This window comes from Octopus bimaculoides, chromosome 5, assembly GCF_046866305.1.
Source record: "Octopus bimaculoides isolate indiv1 chromosome 5, ASM4686630v1, whole genome shotgun sequence".
In the NCBI taxonomy this organism is placed as follows: Eukaryota; Metazoa; Mollusca; class Cephalopoda; order Octopoda; family Octopodidae; genus Octopus; species Octopus bimaculoides.
Window position 1 is genome coordinate 106927749 of NC_142932.1, and position 18871 is coordinate 106946619.

At 35.7% G+C, this 18871-nt stretch overlaps 1 protein-coding gene across 3 annotated transcripts in view; it reads right to left on the reverse strand.

Annotated features, from left to right (window-relative positions):
* LOC106874327 (uncharacterized) overlaps positions 1-18871 on the reverse strand; it is a 217444-nt gene that overhangs the window by 74939 nt on the left and 123634 nt on the right. For 2 of the 3 annotated variants that reach the window (XM_089352892.1, XM_089352891.1), the window contains exons 2-7: positions 11393-11425; positions 10219-10254; positions 7514-7546; positions 7090-7128; positions 6051-6136; positions 3868-4002 (exon numbers count right to left, since the gene is read on the reverse strand). In XM_089352892.1, coding sequence (XP_089209018.1) covers positions 3868-4002; positions 6051-6136; positions 7090-7125 — 257 coding nt within the window. In that variant the 5' untranslated portion in view covers positions 7126-7128; positions 7514-7546; positions 10219-10254; positions 11393-11425. Of the gene's footprint in view, positions 1-3867; positions 4003-6050; positions 6137-7089; positions 7129-7513; positions 7547-10218; positions 10255-11392; positions 11427-18871 lie in introns of all 3 variants that reach the window. The other variant, XM_089352893.1, reaches the window with a different exon arrangement.

Below are 18871 nucleotides of genomic sequence, written 5' to 3' on the forward strand. Positions count from 1 at the left end.
ACAGGTCTTCGCAAGCTGAGTTTCGTGTCCAATGAAGGAGATGATGTTGGCATGGGTGCCAGTCGTCGAATTTAGTTCGATTTCGATTTCACTTGCTTCAACAGGTCTTCGCAAGCGGAGTTTAGTGTCCAATGAAGGAAAGGTACACATAAGTGGGCTGGCTACACCCCTGGCAGAGGCCTTGGATGTAGGTCTCACTTGGCTTGCCAGGTCTTCTCACGCACAGTATATTTCCAAAGGACTCGGTCAGAAGTCATCGCCTTGGTAAAACCCAATGTTTGAAGGTCGTGCCTCACCACCTCATCCCAGGTCTTCCAAAATAACATCGACTGGATGATACAACTGGGAAGGCAACTTGAACAGAGTAAGAAACTGCACTCAATCTCAAAGGAGGCATATAAATAAACACAAGTGCTCAACCTCCCTAATTATGATGATGATAATGAGGACACATCACCCACTAAGGCAGTAAAAAAGTGTAAAATGAAAGCCAAACAGAAAAGTTTGAAGGAAATATCAAGACTGTGGTAAGACAAACCATTGAATCAGCAACACATCAAATGAGCTGAGGAAGCTTAAGTAGACGTAAAAAGGACTCATCAGTGGTTGCAGAGTGTTGATCTGAAAGCTGAAACAGAAGGACATATCCTAGCAGATCAGAGTCTCCTCACCTGGAACTATCAAGCTAATGTCACACACAATGAAGTAGACACAAAGTGTAGTCTGTAGCTTGAGATTATTGACCACACTGTTGTCAGTTGCTCAGTCCTTTCCCCTACAAAATATAAAACTAGGCATGATTGAGTGGGTCAGTACTTACACTGGATAATATGTAATCATTATGGTATCCCACACCATAAGAACTGGCATGAAAACCATCCAGAGCCATTCATTGAGGGAGAGCAGGTTACCATCCTATGGGATTATGGAATACATACAGACAGATAGGCAAATAAATGCTAACAGACCAGACATCATCATCAAAGACTTAAGACAAAAAACATATCTGTTAATTGGTATGACAGTGCCTACTCATAAAAACATCTCAGCAAAGGAATTCGAAAAATTGTCAAAATATAAAGATTTTGAGATTGAAATATCTAGGAAGTGGCAATTAAAAACTCAAACTATCCCTGTTATTCCAGGTGCCCTGGGAATGATAAAAAAATGTACTGACAAATGTTTTGACCAGATCCCTGGGAAACCAAGAATCTATGAGACTCAAGAAGTTGTGCTGACATCAACTACCCACATTCTCAGGAAGTTTCTCTCTCTCTAATATATATGTACCTTAGGTCTCTGGTTGAGACTCGCTCAGAAGATGAAATAAAATGCAATTCAATTGGAAAAAAAAAATAATAATAATTATAGTAATAATAACAAATGCCCTAATGCAGTATCAGACACTGGCTCTCATGGCTTCTGATCTTAATTGATTGGAAATGTTATCATGTTCATGTTTTGTCTCAGTATAAAAGATGGGCTACAGCAAATATTCTGTTTAGTAACACTTAGTTGCTTGTCAGTTATTTGACCTTAACCAGTTAAGCATGTCCCTTAGTGACTGAGGATGTGTGCATCTTTGATCATGAGCAGAAGTAGTTGGAGAACATCACAGCTATGTATTGAGAGGAATTCTTTGGGGTTTGAATAATTCACCTCTGGAAACATGGGAGTTTTGGTCAACATCTTTAAACAACTCTTATTCAGAGACCTTTTGAGCAGGATGGGCTACTCAGCCTGAATAAAAATTCAACTGGGCTCCACTTGCAAGGTCATGCATTGTTTATCTTGATACAAAATCACCATGTTGTACACTCACGGTGGTGCACCAGCATGACCGCAGCCACTTGGCTGAAACACATAAATAAATAAAATATGATTGTGATACATATGCCTAATGTACCATTATCAGATGGGTAGTCATAATGGGTATATTAAAGGGTAAAAGGTAAAGACACTCCTTTCAGTCATGAATGACCATGGGATAGCACCTAGAAAGTTACCCTTTGAGGCACAAATCTGGGCAAGGTTGTTTATGGAAGACCAGCAGTCACCCATGCAAACCAACCTCTCCTCTCCATGTCACCAATGTTATCCAAGGAAAGGGCAAAGACTGATACAGCTTGACACCAGTGACTTCACAACTAATTTCTACAACTGTGTGAACTGGAGCAACATGAAATAAAGTATCTTGCTCAAGAACACAACACACAGCCCAGCCCAGAAATCAAACTCACTACCTCATGATAGCATGCCTGACGCTCTAACCACTGAGCCATGTACCTTCACGATGAGTGTATTGAGCTTTGTATATTTATACACCAGTGTCACTTTCATGGTGTACGCTGCTCTCTCACTCAATAAAAATAATAATAATAATAATAATAATAATAATAGTGTCGCAGGTGGTCATAGACCCCAAAAGATGGCAATCCATGCTCGGTCAGTATGTTGTCATCAAACATCAAGATAAAATACCTGCTAACTAACTTACCATGTTCTAGAAAAGTAGTAGTAGTAGTAACAACAACAACACTAACAACAATATTAGCTGCTTTCTCAGATTTTCCTTGATTATCTGAATTTTGAAGATTGGTATACAATTAATCTAATTACTGGTAAATATTTTGTTAATCTTGAAGAATGAAAAGCAAAGTTGATCCTTTGAGGATTTGAATCCATTAAGTAAAGGAACTAAACTTACAATACTGAATATCACCAGAAATTTAACTTTCATGTTATTGGCATAATAATGATAATAATTATCCTTATTTAGCAAAATATATACTGAAGCAGAATACCAAAATAATGGCAAAATATATGGGGATTAACAGGACGTTCAACCTAAAGAAGGTGTACATATATATATATATATATATACATATATATATATATATACATATATATATATATATATATATATATATATATATACCGAGACCTTTGGAAATGTGCTGTGCGTGAGAAGACCCGGCAAGCCAAGTAAGATCGTTGCCAGTGCCCCTGGACTGGTTCTTGTGCGGGTGGCACATGAGATGCACCATTTTGAGCGTGGCCGTTGCTAGTACCGCCTGACTGGCTCCCGTAGGATTTTCGAGCGAGATCGTTGCCAGTGCCCCTGGACTGGCTTGTGCGGGTGGCACATAAAAGACACCATTTCGAGCGTGGCCGTTTTCGTGCGGGTGACACGTAAAAGCACCCACTACACTCTCTGAGTGGTTGGCGTTAGGAAGGGCATCCAGCTGTAGAAACTCTGCCAAATCAGACTGGAGCCTGGTGTTGCCATCCGGTTTCACCAGTCCTCAGTCAAATCGTCCAACCCATGCTAGCATGGAAAGCGGACGTTAAACGATGATGATGATGATGATGATATAATAGATCATTAGTGTATCATATATCCAAAAGAGAAGCATACTCTAAAGCATAGAACAAGAATGTATTTATATTCAGTTCATAGAGAGATCAATCATAGGGCGCCAATGGTTTCATATCCATAAAGTGCATAGCTTTATTGACAATTGTGGAACATGACTGTCACTACTAGTACTACTACATCAACCTGATGATTGCATAACACATGAAAGTAATAGTTTTATCAATAAATATATGATATTCTATTATTATAATTTTGTAAAATAGTAAAAATTGTAAATAATAAAATGTGAAAATGAGACAAGTTTAGAATTTCAATTATATATATATATATATATATATATATATATATATATATATATATATATATATACATCTTAAAGCACATAAAACTGTATCTGGTTACACAGTGAAAGTATAGGATATAAATAAAACTACTGAAACAATAAAAATAATATTATAAAATTCAGTTAAAATGTATGAAGTTCTCACCTGGCAAATCCAAGTTGTTTACAGGCTACATTGGCATCCTTCATATCCCAGTTGTCATCACAGACATAACCCCAGCTGTTGTTACGGTAAATACTTATCAGACCAGCATTGTAGAAAGAGGTGTTACCAACGAGCCTGCAAAACAAATGTAGTTTGATTTACATTAATATCAACTGTTTTTATTTGTTGTATGTAACTCATTGTACGAATATAACAATGAACCAGGGAGGAAGGGCACAAGATAGTAGAGTACTGGTTAAGTTGGTAGGGTACTAAGACCAAGTTGATAGGGTGCTATCCAAGTTTGTTGGGTAATGACTAAACTGGCAGGTTGTGGATCTTGTCTGTAGTTCCTGTCAATAACATGGACCTGGTCCCATGGTCAATATACATAGCTCTTAATGTCCCAGTCTGTTTTGCAGTTCCCTGCATTGTAAATTGGCATTGCAACATCAGTTGCCTTGAAATAATAACAATATATAGGCCACAGGCATAACTGTGTGGTTAAGATGTATGCATTGTAACCATGTAGCTTTGGGTTCAATACCATTATACAGCACTTTGGGCAAGCGTGTTCTGTTATTGCCTGAAGTCAACCAATGTCTTGTTAACCCAAACAACAATACAGGAATTTTGTTTTTTATCTACAACAACTACATTAGCCCTCTTTGGCTTGTTTTCTTGTTGTATAACCCCTGACCAACTCTGATCAAGCACACACACATATGCACACACATATACACATGCATATGTATGTATGTTCATACATACATACATACATACATACATTCATATACAGATTCATACATACAATGGTTTTCCACACAGTTTCCATCAATCAGATTCACTTACAAGGCATTGGTCAGCTTGGGGCTACAATGTAAGATGCTTGCTAAAGTTACCTCACAGAAGGACTGAGCCTAAAACTACATGGTTGCAAAGTGAGCTTAACTGCAAAGACATGAGTGGGTATATGTGTATGTATGCTTATGTGTATTCAAATGTGTGTGTGTGTGTGTGTGTGTGTGTGTGTGTGTGTGTGTGTGTGTGTGTGTATAATCATCATCGTTTAATGTCCGCTTTCCATACTGGCATGATCTGGACGATTTGACTGAGGACTGGCGAACCAGATGGCTGCACCAGACCCCAATCTGATCTGGCAGAGTTTCTACAGCTGGATGCTCTTCCTAACGCCAACCACTCCAAGAGTGTAGTGAGTGCGTTTACGTGCCACCGGCACAAGGGCCAGTCAGGCAGTACTGGCAATGGCCATGCTCAAATGGTGTTTTTTATGTGGAGGAGCCAGTCCAGCAGCACTGGCAATGACCTCGCTTGAATATTTTTTCCTGTGCCACCAGCACAAGTGCCAGTAAGGCGACACTGGTAACAATCATGCTCGAATGACATGGAAGCCAGTCAGCTGCTCTGGCAACGATCATGCTCGGAATTTGCTCTTAGCGCTCCACTAGCACACACACACACACACACACACACACACACACACACATATATATATATACACACACACAGATAGATAGATAGATAGATAGATAGATAGATAGATAGATAGATAGATAGATAGATAGGCAGATATAGATGTATACAAATGTACGTGTGCATTTGTGTATATTGAACAACATTAGCCAGAATTACAAGGTGTTAAAAAAATCTTTGTAATTTGAAAAATTTATCTTCTTTCATTCAGCTACATTGCTGTGACATTGATGTACTTCAACAAATTGATGTACTTCATTGATGTACTTCAACAAATGTACTTCAACAAATACTTGTCAAAAGACAATCTAAAACAAAAATAAAAGGTAAACGCAAAAGAATTAAGAGTTCAAATTTCTCAGAAGAAATATCTGATGATTTGCCAATTGACAAGTCCCTTAAACCCTTGGGTGTTGTTGGGGTACTGCAGCCATGCAGCATATCTAGGGCAAGAAAGTCTGGTGGAGTTCATCCCTCTACAGGCTAAAATCATTGTTACTAGCTGAGTGGACTGGAGCAACATGAAATGAAGTGATTTGCTCAAGAACACAACGCATCACCCGGTCCAGGAATAGAAACCACAATCTTATGATTGTGAGTCTGACACCCTAACTACTAAACCATGCACCTGATGATTTTGTGAAATTTTCAAAGCTGCAAAAAGGCTGAGAATGTTTTGTCAATCTTACTTGATGTGGCTGTGGCCAAGAGGTTCATAAAAGGCAGCCCTTGCTAAGGTTACATTTTTTTCTTCAATGTCAGGTTCAGGTGTAGACTAAAACAAAATGAAAAGTTTATTATTTTTTTATTACACACACACACACACACACACACACACACACATATAATAAGGTTGATAGTGTTAGCAGTTGGAATAACTGTCTGAGGGATAAGAAGATCTGTTTTACTACCAGTATAAATTACCTATGTTAACTCTGGGCATTCATATACAAGCATATTATGCTGATAGGATACAGGCAATAACATTTTTCTAGAAAAATATGGCGGCCCATTCTCCCTCTACATCGAAAATAACTGGAAGAGACCACTGGAAGAGACCACTGGAAGAGACCACTGGAAGGACCACAGAATGAACTTAATCCTCCAAACACACACCATCATAAAAAGCAAGAGACAACCCAAATCTATGAAAAGTCTCCTAACACAAGCCTGAATACGTTCAACAACAACACAGAAGCCATCAGTAAAAAAATGCGGAAGACCCAACTGTGGGATATGTAACAATTTAACTGAGGGATCAGAGTTCTCCTTCAAACAAGGACAATGTTTCACAGTGAAAAGCAGCTTCACATGTGCTTCAGAGAACCTGATGTATGCACTAACTTGCTCTGGGTGTCAAGAACAATACATAGGCCAAACAAAAACAGTCTACGTAAAAGGATGGCTCTGCACAGCTCCCAAGAAGTAGCAGAGTAACTCAAGGTCTGAGAGTTTCATGCATTGGCACTTATCAAACAATATATATCTATATACACATGCACATGAATACATACCAAACAGTATGACCTGATACTACTAAATACATTCTGTGTCTGCCACTTTATGTATTTGCTTATTTCAGTATTGTATCAGTAAAGTGATTTACTTCCATTTAAAAAGGTTGAATAGAAGTTTATATTTCATAAACTCTTGACAGAATTATTGAGTGTATACCAGTCTTAAAAGTATGTAAAACATTTATGTAAAGGGTTTAATATTTATTCTTACCAATGTGTTGGTATTTGGAGCAGGACCCCTTTTCATACACTGGAATGATAAGAAAAGAAATAAGCAATGAATTCTGGTCTCCAAAATCCAGAAATTATTTAATATATTGGATTGGCATCTAAGTTCCTGCCGTTTTTTTTTTAATTTGCTGTGTTTGTGCATGTCTATTTGTGTTTGTGTGAGCATGCATGTTACTTGTGTGCTGGTATGTTTCTAGTGATTATTTGCATGTGTAAGCTGTTTATATGTTTGTTATGGGCATATGTTTAAGTGTAGATCAATGTATATTTTTCTTTTATAAGTATATTTCTCTATTTGAATGTGTTACTGTAATTATGCATGGTTAAACAGTTATGTATTAGTGTGCATGTGAGCAATATGTATCAATGTGAGTGTTTATCTCATATTACAAAACTATACTCACTTCTGCTCTTTCTCTTCCTCTCAAATCTGCACACTACAAATAGACATTTAAGTCATAATTACAAAAATGAATAATTTGTGGTACGAATTTCTATTGTCTAAATTTTGTTGTTAATGGTAAATAAAAATAAACTATTTATGTATTTTGCTGGCTTTTACATGCAATTAATAAATAGTAATAAATACAAGATTTAACAAAATCAGCGAAATATTTAATAGCATCATTTACTGAATATAAATATTTATGCATGCATATTACACACACACACACACACACACACACACACACACACACACACACACACACACACACACACACACACACACACACACACACACACACATATTACACACAGGAACAAATGACACACTTGTGTGTATGCCCACTAATTAGTCAGTGTAACACAAAATTTGTTATGTATGAGATAAAGCTACTATCATATGACCCAAGCAAGGCAAGATAAATATTAATATATGTGAGTGTAATGGAAGGCCCTTTCAAGAGTAGATATCAATAACTGCGAGCTCACTTTTAAAATCCAAGTGAAATGTAACATCACAACATCAATGAGACACATATGGATATTGAAATAAAATATATGATATATAACAGTATATAAAGTTGGATATTTTGCTAGAGTCTTACCAAAACCTTGAGTAAACTGAAAATGAATTGAAACATAGACAGTCTCTAATTAAAAATATAGTCACAAAAGGATTTCAAAATACATACCATGTGATGTTTGATACTTTAAAATATAGTGAAGCAAAAATTAATTGAAACATATACTAAAGAATTCTATCACAATATTATAAATTTGTTTTGGCCTGTATAGCAAAGAAGCTTGCTTAATAACCATATAATTTTGGGTTTAGTCTCACTACACAGCACTTTGGGCAAGTCTCTGCTATTAAAGCCTAGGACAAAGTGATAGCAGACAAATATCCATCACTGAGAATGTTCAGAATCAAAATAAGATAAAAAATCATGTGATTTGGTAATCTCTGACCTAGAATATTAGAGAGTTGTTTTCTCACTTGAAGTGCACTAAATAACCAGCTGGAGGAAGCGTTCTCCTATGGTTGAAATTGCAGTATCATCTGTTCTTATAGAACACTTATATTAGGCAGCAATAAACATTACTTCTCAGCAGTATAATTACTGCTTTGGCTTCTATCAGAGATTTTCCTAACAAGCTAGATTGCTATAATAATGATAATAATAATAATAATAATAATAATAATAATAATTTCTTAAGTAACCAGAAGATGGATTTGGTATTAATCTTTATTTTGTACAACAGTTGTTTTACTCTTTTATTTGTTTTAGTCATTTGACTGTGGCCATACTGGAGCACTGCCTTTAGTTGAACAAATTGACCCCAGAACTTATTCTTTGTAAGCCTAGTACTTATTCCATCAGTCTCTTTTGCCGAACCACTAAGTTGCTGGGACATAAACATTCCAGCATTGGTTGTCAAGTGATGGTGGGAGATACAAACACAGACATATATGTATACATATATATATATATATATATATATACTATGTCTTACTGGCACTTGTGCCGGTGGCATGTGAACAAAACATTGGACTGACTCCTGTGCAGGTGGCACGTAAAAACACCATTTGAGTGTCGCCGTTGCCAGTACCACCGGACTGGCCCTCGTGCCGGTGGCATGTAAAAAGCATCCACTACACTCTCAGAGTGGTTGGTGTTAGGAAGGGCATCCAGCTGTAGAAACTCTGCCAGATAAAATTGGAGCCTGGTGCAGCTTTCTGGCTCACCAGTCCTCAGTCAAATCGTCCCACCCATGCCAGCATGGAAAGCTGACGTTAAATGATGATGATGATGATATGTATGTATGTATGTACGTATGTATGCATGTATGTATGTATGTATGTACGCATATATGTATGCATGTATGTATGTATGTACGCATATATGTATGCATGTATGTATGTATGTATGTACGCATATATGTATGCATGTATGTATGTATGTACGCACGCATATATGTATGCATGTATGTATGTATGTATGTACGCATATATGTATGCATGTATGTATGTATGTACGTATGTATGTATGTATGTATGTATGTATGTATGTATGTGTGTATGTGTTTTTATGTTTGTGTTTGTCTCCCAACTGCTTGACAACCAGTGTTGGTTTGTTTACATATCCATAACTTATCAGTTCAGCCAAAGAGACCAATAAAATAAGTATCAAACTTAAAAAGAAATAAATAAATGAATAAATAGTTAGTAGGGTCAATTTAATTGACTAAACACTTCAAGGTAGTGCTCCAGCATGGCTGCACACCAATGCCAAAACAAGTAAAAAATAAAAATACAAAATGATTTCAAAATCTTTCATATAATGAAAGTTAAAGAAGTTATTTTAAATTCTCAAACGCAGGATAATGCTAATAATATAGCCTGAATAGGATAAGCTACCCCTATTTTGCTGAAATTTGAGAATTTAAAATAACTTCTTTAACTTTCTAAGGCATCTCAACGCTTCTAGTTTACGTTCATCGTAATTTGAATTCTTCCATATAATGTTTGGTACCTTAAAATACAGTGAAGCAAAAATTACTTAAATTTACTAAAGAAAACAAAATTAATATTATAAGTTGTTTCATGTTAAAAGAATAAACTTATTGTATGCTGTGCTCAGGTGCACTACATATTTCTTCTTACTCTTTTCTTATTGGAGTTGCGGGCCTCTTTCAAGCACTGCAATGACAAAAATTAAAGGAACAATGAGTTTTCGTAGTCAGAATAAATATATACATTAAATATTGGTTTCAAATTTTGGCACAAGGCCAGCAATTTCAGGGATGGTGAATAGTCAATTAATCAACCCCAGTGTTCAACTTGTACTCATTTTATCAATCCTGAAAGGATGGAAGCCAAAATTGACCTTGGCAGAATTTGAACTCAGAACGTAAAGATGGAAAAAATGCTGCTAAGCATTTCACCCAACATGCAAACAATTCTGCCAGTTAGCCAACTTATATACATTAGATATCAACAGTGTGTATGCTTGCGTGCATGCATTGGTTGTATATTTGTATTCATATATGCAAGAATACATTTTGTTTATGCATGTGCTTATGTTGTTATATATGTGTGTGTAGTCCTGAGTCTGACTTCAAACTGCATCCAATAGTGGGACTCTTGTTTGGGAGTTACCAGTGTTTTGATGAATGTGGAAGCACCTCTTAGTCACTACTGTTATCAGGTCAACTTTAACCCAGAGCAGAAGCATCTGTCAGGGTTACAGCTATTGGTTAATTAACATATTAGGGCCTAGCTACTTATGTCCTGTGCAGACATGATCTGGCAGACACTGCAGAAAAAGTTTCATGGTTGAACAAAGGGGTAAGTGGTTGCAGCAATGCATTGTGGGGCACAGGGAACCAAATGAGGCAAAAGACATCTTGGTTATCCATTGCATCCAACTTCATCCCTAACTGTTTCGACCTGATCTTGTTACTGGATTAAAGATGGTTATGGACAAGAGAATGGAGCTGACATTATGCAATTCTTCTTCACTTTAAACCAAATCACTGCACAAGTCATCAGTCATCCCTGAGGATGACTAGATGGTCCATGTCACACTGGAAGATGAACATGACGATATATATGTGTGCGTGGTTACATGTATGTGTCCACTTGTATTTGTACATATAAGTGCATGCGTGTAATTTGTTTTTTAGTCTGGAGGTGCGAGTGCTTGCTTGTACTTGTTTGTTTGTATGTTGCATGTGCATCATAAGATTAAGTGTGAATATCTGCATGTGTGTGTGTGTGTGTGTGTGTGTGTGGATGAGTGCCTGCAAGAGATAAAGGAATATAACTCAACACTTACTTTTGCTTTTTCCCTTCCTCTCAAATGTGCACACTAAAAAATAAAAAATAAATATGTTTAATTACAAATATTCAAATATTTATTCAATGTATTACATGTCACCTACATTCTGTATACCATTTTATTAGCTATTTTCTCCAAGCACAAACACAGACACAAGACACATGTATACATGTTTATGTATATAAATTGCCAATATATGTACAAATATATATGTCATGCCAACATGGAAAGCAGATGTTAAACGATGGTGAAAATGATGATGATTATGGTGATATATATATATATATATATATATATATATATATATATATATATATATATAACAAAACAAAAATGGACTATTACAGTTCAGTGTGACACATGCTATGGAAGTAAGTTATCTATTGATTACATGTATATTGTATTATAATATAACACCCTGTCTCATTGTCAGATACACAACTAGCCAACTGTATAGTGGATGCTAATGATCTAATAATCACGATCTACATGGTCCCTATAAAGTATTGTGTGTGTGTGTGTGAGTGTGTCTGTGTGTGTGTATTAATGTATGTTTTATGTTCAATTGTAATAAAAACAACTTTTAATTAATCTAATTGGTTACTCTATACTTTTGTAGAGTACAAATTTATTATTCATTTAATGATGGCTAAGCTGGCCGAAACTTCAAAGTCACTGTCAACAATGTTCTTCTTGTATAACAGTCTAGGCAGCAATGACACATCTGCCAACAACAGCAGCAATAGCAACAGCAATGGCAGTGGTAATGGTGGAGGCAGCAGCAGTGCATCAAGAACAGAGAGAACAGTACCAACAGTTACAGTGGCAGCAGAATGGCTGGAGGACAAACACAGACACAAAGACATACACACACATACACGTATGTACAAATCCAATCCTAAGGCTATAGTAGATGACACTTTCTAAGGTGCCATGCTGTGGGACTGAACCTGGAATTATGTGGTTAAGAAGCAAACTTCTTACTACACAGCCATGACTGTGCCTATCAGTTAATTAACAAATAACTGTAGACTGAGTGTTATTACTGCATATGTATGTTGCTGTTGTTTGGTTGTAAGTACTTTTGAATTTAAGATCCTTCATCAGATGCAAGGTGCATGCAGCCATGTAATTACAGAAACATTACTTAATAGCACACCCAGCCACAAGCGGACTACACTTATTTACTAACTGAGGTTATTTTATTTTAACTAAACATCTAATAAATCAACCTGTCTATTTACCTTTCTCTGTAGTTATTGATGTTGCTGTATCTGGGAGGGTCGTTATATCAGTAATAAGCACATGCACTGGAGTGTGTTTGGTTTTGGCATAAAAAGTTACAATAAAAATCTATTCTAACAGTCCAAATCAAGAATCTTGCAAATCAAATACAAAAAAGGAAACACATTGATCTGAACTTTCCTCTATCTGCTTATCTATCCAACACCTATTCATCTAACCACAACTCCACTTAACTACCTATCTATCTATCAATGTATCTATTGATCTGAAGGCAATGAGCTGGTTGAAGCATTAGCATGCCAGGCAAAATGCTTGGCAGTATTCTATCTGTGTTTAATGTTCTGAGCTCAGATTCCACTGAGGTTGACTTTGCCTTTCATCTCTTCAAGATTGATAAAATTAGTACCAGCTGAACACTAGGGTTGATGTAATCAATTTAGCTCCCACTTAGAAATTGCTGACCTTGTACTACAAACATTTAAAACCAATATATCTATGAATCTGTTGATATATCTACCAGTCAATACATCTATCTACTCTATCAACACAGTCATGTATTAAAACCTCTGACAACAAAACATATATTTCTATTGTCTAACACTCTATTCTGATATACAACATTTAATGACATGTAACCACAAAGATGACATATCCATAGAATAATCCTTTCATTATTGAAGATACAATTTGAATTATTCAATGTGAAAATTAAATTGGTAAATAATTACTAAGGTTATTATTATGTAAATACTGCCATTATGTCTTTAACAAAATGGAAAAATAAACTGAAGAAAAAAAAAAAAAATTCTTTTTTGAAATACTGTAATTATTATAATGAAATGTCACTATTGAAAGATTGGAACTATTTGATAGTAAAAGTATTTAAATGCTATTTACATTCTGCAACTATTTTTATTATCTTTCATGCTGGTTTGCTTTTCATGGGTTGATTTTACAACAGATACGTTCTTATAGACTACACCAGAAAATTTTAAAGGGCACATTTGAATTTTCTTAGTGTTTGGAAAAATACATGAACTTTTCCAATGCATTTTAGATAGCAATTATAATAAATCCATCTAAGCATGTTTTTCTCTATACATCCTAATGCTGAAAAACAGAACAGTACACATGTACAGGAGACTTTGTTATCCAGGATTTCAAAGCTCATAATTAGTGATTCATACTGTACACAAGTGTCTACTAATTACAGTTAAATACACTGTCTGTCTGTCTGTCTGTCTCTGTGTGTGTGTGTGTGTGCATGTTTATATATATATATATATATATATATATATATATATATACATACACACACACACACATACACATATCTATAAATACACACACAGAGAGTTATAGATAACTAGATACATGTAGATAAATAAATACAAACATACCCACCCGTGCAGACCACAGACTGATCAGCTCAAAGCTAGGATAGAAAACACTTGCCCATGATGCAGATATGCATATATATATATATATATATATATTTACACATGTGTATACGACAGCCTTCTTTCCCCTTTTTGGGGAAAAGCAGTGCTGTGTCTAAATAGACTTGCTTTGTCACCACTGGAGGACATGGGCAGCACAGCTACTCACAGGTTCTATGCTGGAATGGCCATCACCCAATGGTCACCGACTGTAGAGATCAAGCAAGAGACTTCCAGTAATTTCCTTTACCTGTCCCTGTCGCTTTCACTCTCTTGCCAGAAGACTTTTTGATTTTTACAAGCTGAAGCTGTGCTGTATTGAATGAATAAATGTAAGTTGTTAGAAAACCCACACATATGATTTGATTTATGTGTTGAAGGCTTGTGTAGAACCAGCTACATGATGCCACATGTTATTGAGGCTACCATTCTCTCTGGATGTAGAAAAGCAGAGAATATCTTCATACCCTAGATTCCTCTCATTCCATTGGGAGCAGAAATTACTTTTTCATTCAGAAGGGTGCAATTTCCTATTTGTATCAGCTTCGCAATGTCTATCAATAAACCCAGGGTTAAACATTATTTGTGGTAGGACTTCACTTGGAACAGTTGTGCTTCTCACATGGGCAATTATATGTTGGCTGTTCTAGTGTGAGAAGCAAAAAAGACCTATTTGCATTTGTTCCACAAGGGAAAACAAATAATATTGTATATCAAAAGGTTTTGTAGGAATTACTACATCCTGTGATGTGCTCCAGTATCCACCGCTCTTTGTGAATTGTGAAGATGGGTACCGTTCTGGCATAATACCAACAAACCCGAAGACTGCACCAACAAGGCAGTTTCTTGCACAGATTTCAGTATCAAAGCATATTCTCCAATTACTCCCACCAACCACACAGTAAGTCATTACATCTTATTTTTTCAAGTAATTCATTACTACATATTCTCATGTGACTGCATAGGCTCAGTTTATGTTTCTTATTCTACAACCACACCAGCAATCCAATGTCAATTCTTTGCCTTCTGCAACACTTCAACAGTTCACTTCCCCGTTGCTGTCTCCCATTGCAGCCCCCTTCCGGAATGTACTCATTTACGTATAATATCTCCATTACATCTACATTCATTCAACTATCAACACACAATGGGTCATGTTAGATGCAATGCCAACTGCTGCAAAGGAGAGTATATCCACTGACAGCTTTTCAGTGCATTCAAAAGTCACATAACCCCTCCCAATTTTCCATGACAGGTTAAGCCTGAAATCCTCCAAATAGATGCTTGACATGTTGCTTAGTCAAATTAGCCCGTCATTTACTTCATAAATGTTTTGTCGTCAATACTGCATTTTCCTGTATCACATGTTTCAACATAACTGTAATATATTATATATGCCATTTTAATCCCAAGAAATGTTGGGTATCTCTGCTAGTATATATAATATATATATATATATACATACATAAGAAAATTGTATCGATGCAACATATCAGCTACTAGGAAAGACATAAAGAATTAAAACTCTTCTCCCTGGAACGAAGGCAGGAGAGATATGCAGTGATATACATCTGGAAAATCCTAGAAGGCCTTGTACCAAACTTTGGCATTGAAAGTTACACAAACTGCAGAATGGGGCACCACTGCATAGTGCCAAAGATCCCAGCAACGCCATCAAAATACAGGACCAGATACTGCAACAGCTTGGGCTTCAAGGGCCCACAGCTCTTTAATATCCTTCCAAAATGCCTGAGAGACCAGCATGGTGTGGATGCAAGTGTCTTTAAAATAAAACTGGATCTCTTCCTGACAAGGGTTCCAGATGAGCCTACCTTATGGCAGGAAATACAGATGAGGGTAGCAGCATCAAACTCCCTCATTGACCAAATGCCACATATCGGAGGAAGTTTCAAATAATGATGTAGCTCAGTCAAATGTGGTGCTCCAGCATGACCACAGCTTTGAAGCTGAAGCATTTTTAAATAGCTTAAATAGTTTATATATATATATATATATATATATATATATATATGTGTGTGTGTGTGTGTGTGTGTGTGTGTGTGTGTGTGTGTGTGTGTGTGTGCATATATAACTGGCACTCTGTAGCTTATGATGATGTGGATTCCAGTTGATCCAATCAATGGAATAACCAGCTCATGAAATTAATGCACAAGTAGCTGAGCACTCACAGACATGTGTACTCTTAATGTAATTCTCAGAGACATTCAGCTTGACACAGAATGGGACAAGACTGGCCCTTTGAATAACAGGTACAACTCATTTTTTGCTGAAGGACACATTGTGGCACCAGAAATCAAGCCCAAGATCATAAGCTGAATACTCTAACCCCAAAGCCACACACCTTTGTGTATGTATGTATGTATGTATGTATGTATGTATGTATATATCTATGTGTATATATATATATCTATGTGTATATATATTCTTTTATTCTGTTATTTGCTTCAGTCATTTGGCCATGGTCATGCTGGAGCACCACCTTGAAGGATTTTAGACGAACAAATCAACACCAGGACTTAGTTTTTAAAGCCTTGTACTTATTCTATCAGGTTCTTTTACTGAACTGCTAAGTTATGGGGATATAAACACTCGAACACCAGTTGTCCAGGGGTAATGAGAGGACAAACACAGACACAAAGACACACACACACACACACACACACACACACACACACACACACACACACACACACACACACACACACAGATATATACAACTATCAGTAGGACTGAATCTAGAACCATGTGGTTTGGAAGCAAGCTTCTTACCATTTTAGGAAGTTAAAAGTTATGGCTGGTCACAGAGAGACCATTGGTTTAACACCTATTAAGCACTTAGCAGTATAGGCGACTGACCAGCGATAACTTTTAACTTCCTAAAAGATATAGTAATGGCCTAATGATTTTGAGTGCACTTCTGTTTTGAATATATGAATTACTGTCAATATATATATATATATATATATATATATATATAGGAGTGGCTGTGTGGTAAGTAGCTGTGTGGTAATTTGTGTTTGATAAGTGTCAATACACGAAACTCTCAGCTTTTGACTTACTCTCTAACTTCTGCTGATGATGATGATGATCATCATCATCGTTTAACGTCCGCTTTCCATGCTAGCATGGGTTGGACGATTTGACTGAGGACTGGTGAAACCGGATGGCAACACCAGGCTCCAGTCTAATTTGGCAGAGTTTCTACAGCTGGATGATATATATACATATAACATATATGTGTAAAAGAATCTCATCACGCAATCAAACCAATGAAAGAGCCTCTACCTGGTCGCTTGACACGCTAAAAATAGCAGCCAAAGTATACCCCTACCTAAATCACATGCCCATTGTAGGTAATGTCCTAGATTACTCTTAAAAAGACGGTTTGCTGAAGGCTGGAATGTTTTTTGATGATAGGTTTGCAGTATCAGGGTTGATCTGAGGCTAAATAGCAACATTATGGTAAATTTCTATATTAACACCTGCACGATTTTCACTAAGAAAAAAAAAAAAACAGGAAATTTGATTTTTTGCATGGAATCAAGTACCCTGACCTCCTAATATGCTGCAAATCCCTTATTTTGGTTTAGATAAAATGAAGTGGAAGTCCCCCCCACTATTCCCGGAATCATTGGAAATCTTTTTTTTTTTGATTGAATGAATTCCTGTGACCTCCTAATATTGCAAAATTAGGTTACTTAAGGTGAGCCTGGTAACTGATGGTTTTGGGGTCTTGTTGTTTATAACTTTTGGTGAGCTATGGTGCAACCAACATGCTAAAAAATCTCTGCCATTAATTTAGAGTGGATGGGTAATATCAAATAATTCAATCACAACATATATTTAAATTAAACATGAAAAAAAATTGAAATATTATCATCACTTACATGGAAAAATTGAAATATTATCTTTCAGTATTTTATAAGGTGAAATCATAAATTATTAATTGACACATTATTAATTATCTTATAACAGCAATGCCTAAAATCATGGATTACATGGAAAAATGCAAGCATGAAAAGTAATATTCTTAAGATTATAAACCTGGAAAAAGTACAGGACAAGTATTACACCTGTAAAAGTATAGGACAAGCTATTACTTCTAGTAAAGTAAAGAAAATATTGCAGCTAAAATTAAAATCTTAATATTAAAACTCATTTTATTATAGTTTACAAATAATACTATACTTATTTAAGTAGAATTTGGCTAATTTACTACCTTAAATACAGGAAAAAAAGTGACTAATTAGACAAACTTACAAATTAGCTGAACAGTTTTGTACAATGAATTTAAAAGATGAGAACTCTAAAGCATGATAAATTAGAACTGGCATTCTTTACTGCAATATTTTAAGTAAGAAGTTTCTTATTCTTTATTTACTAGAAGTAATAGCTTGTCCTATACATTTTCCAGGTGTAGTAACTTGTCCTGTACTTTTCCAGGTTTATATTCTTAAGAATATTACATTTCATACTTGCGTTTTTCCATGTAATATATAATTTGATACATCTAAATGAATTGTTACATCATTTTTTGTTTCTTTAATTTGTCTTAAAATATTACAATAATTCTCTTAATGTTTTTGTGTATTTTCACATATTTATTGTTTATATATATATACACGTGTATATACATAGACACAAATGCACGTGTGTATATGTATGTATATATATATATATATATATATATATATATATATATATATATATATATATACACACACAGTTATACACACGTGCTCACACATACATACACACACATATTAATATA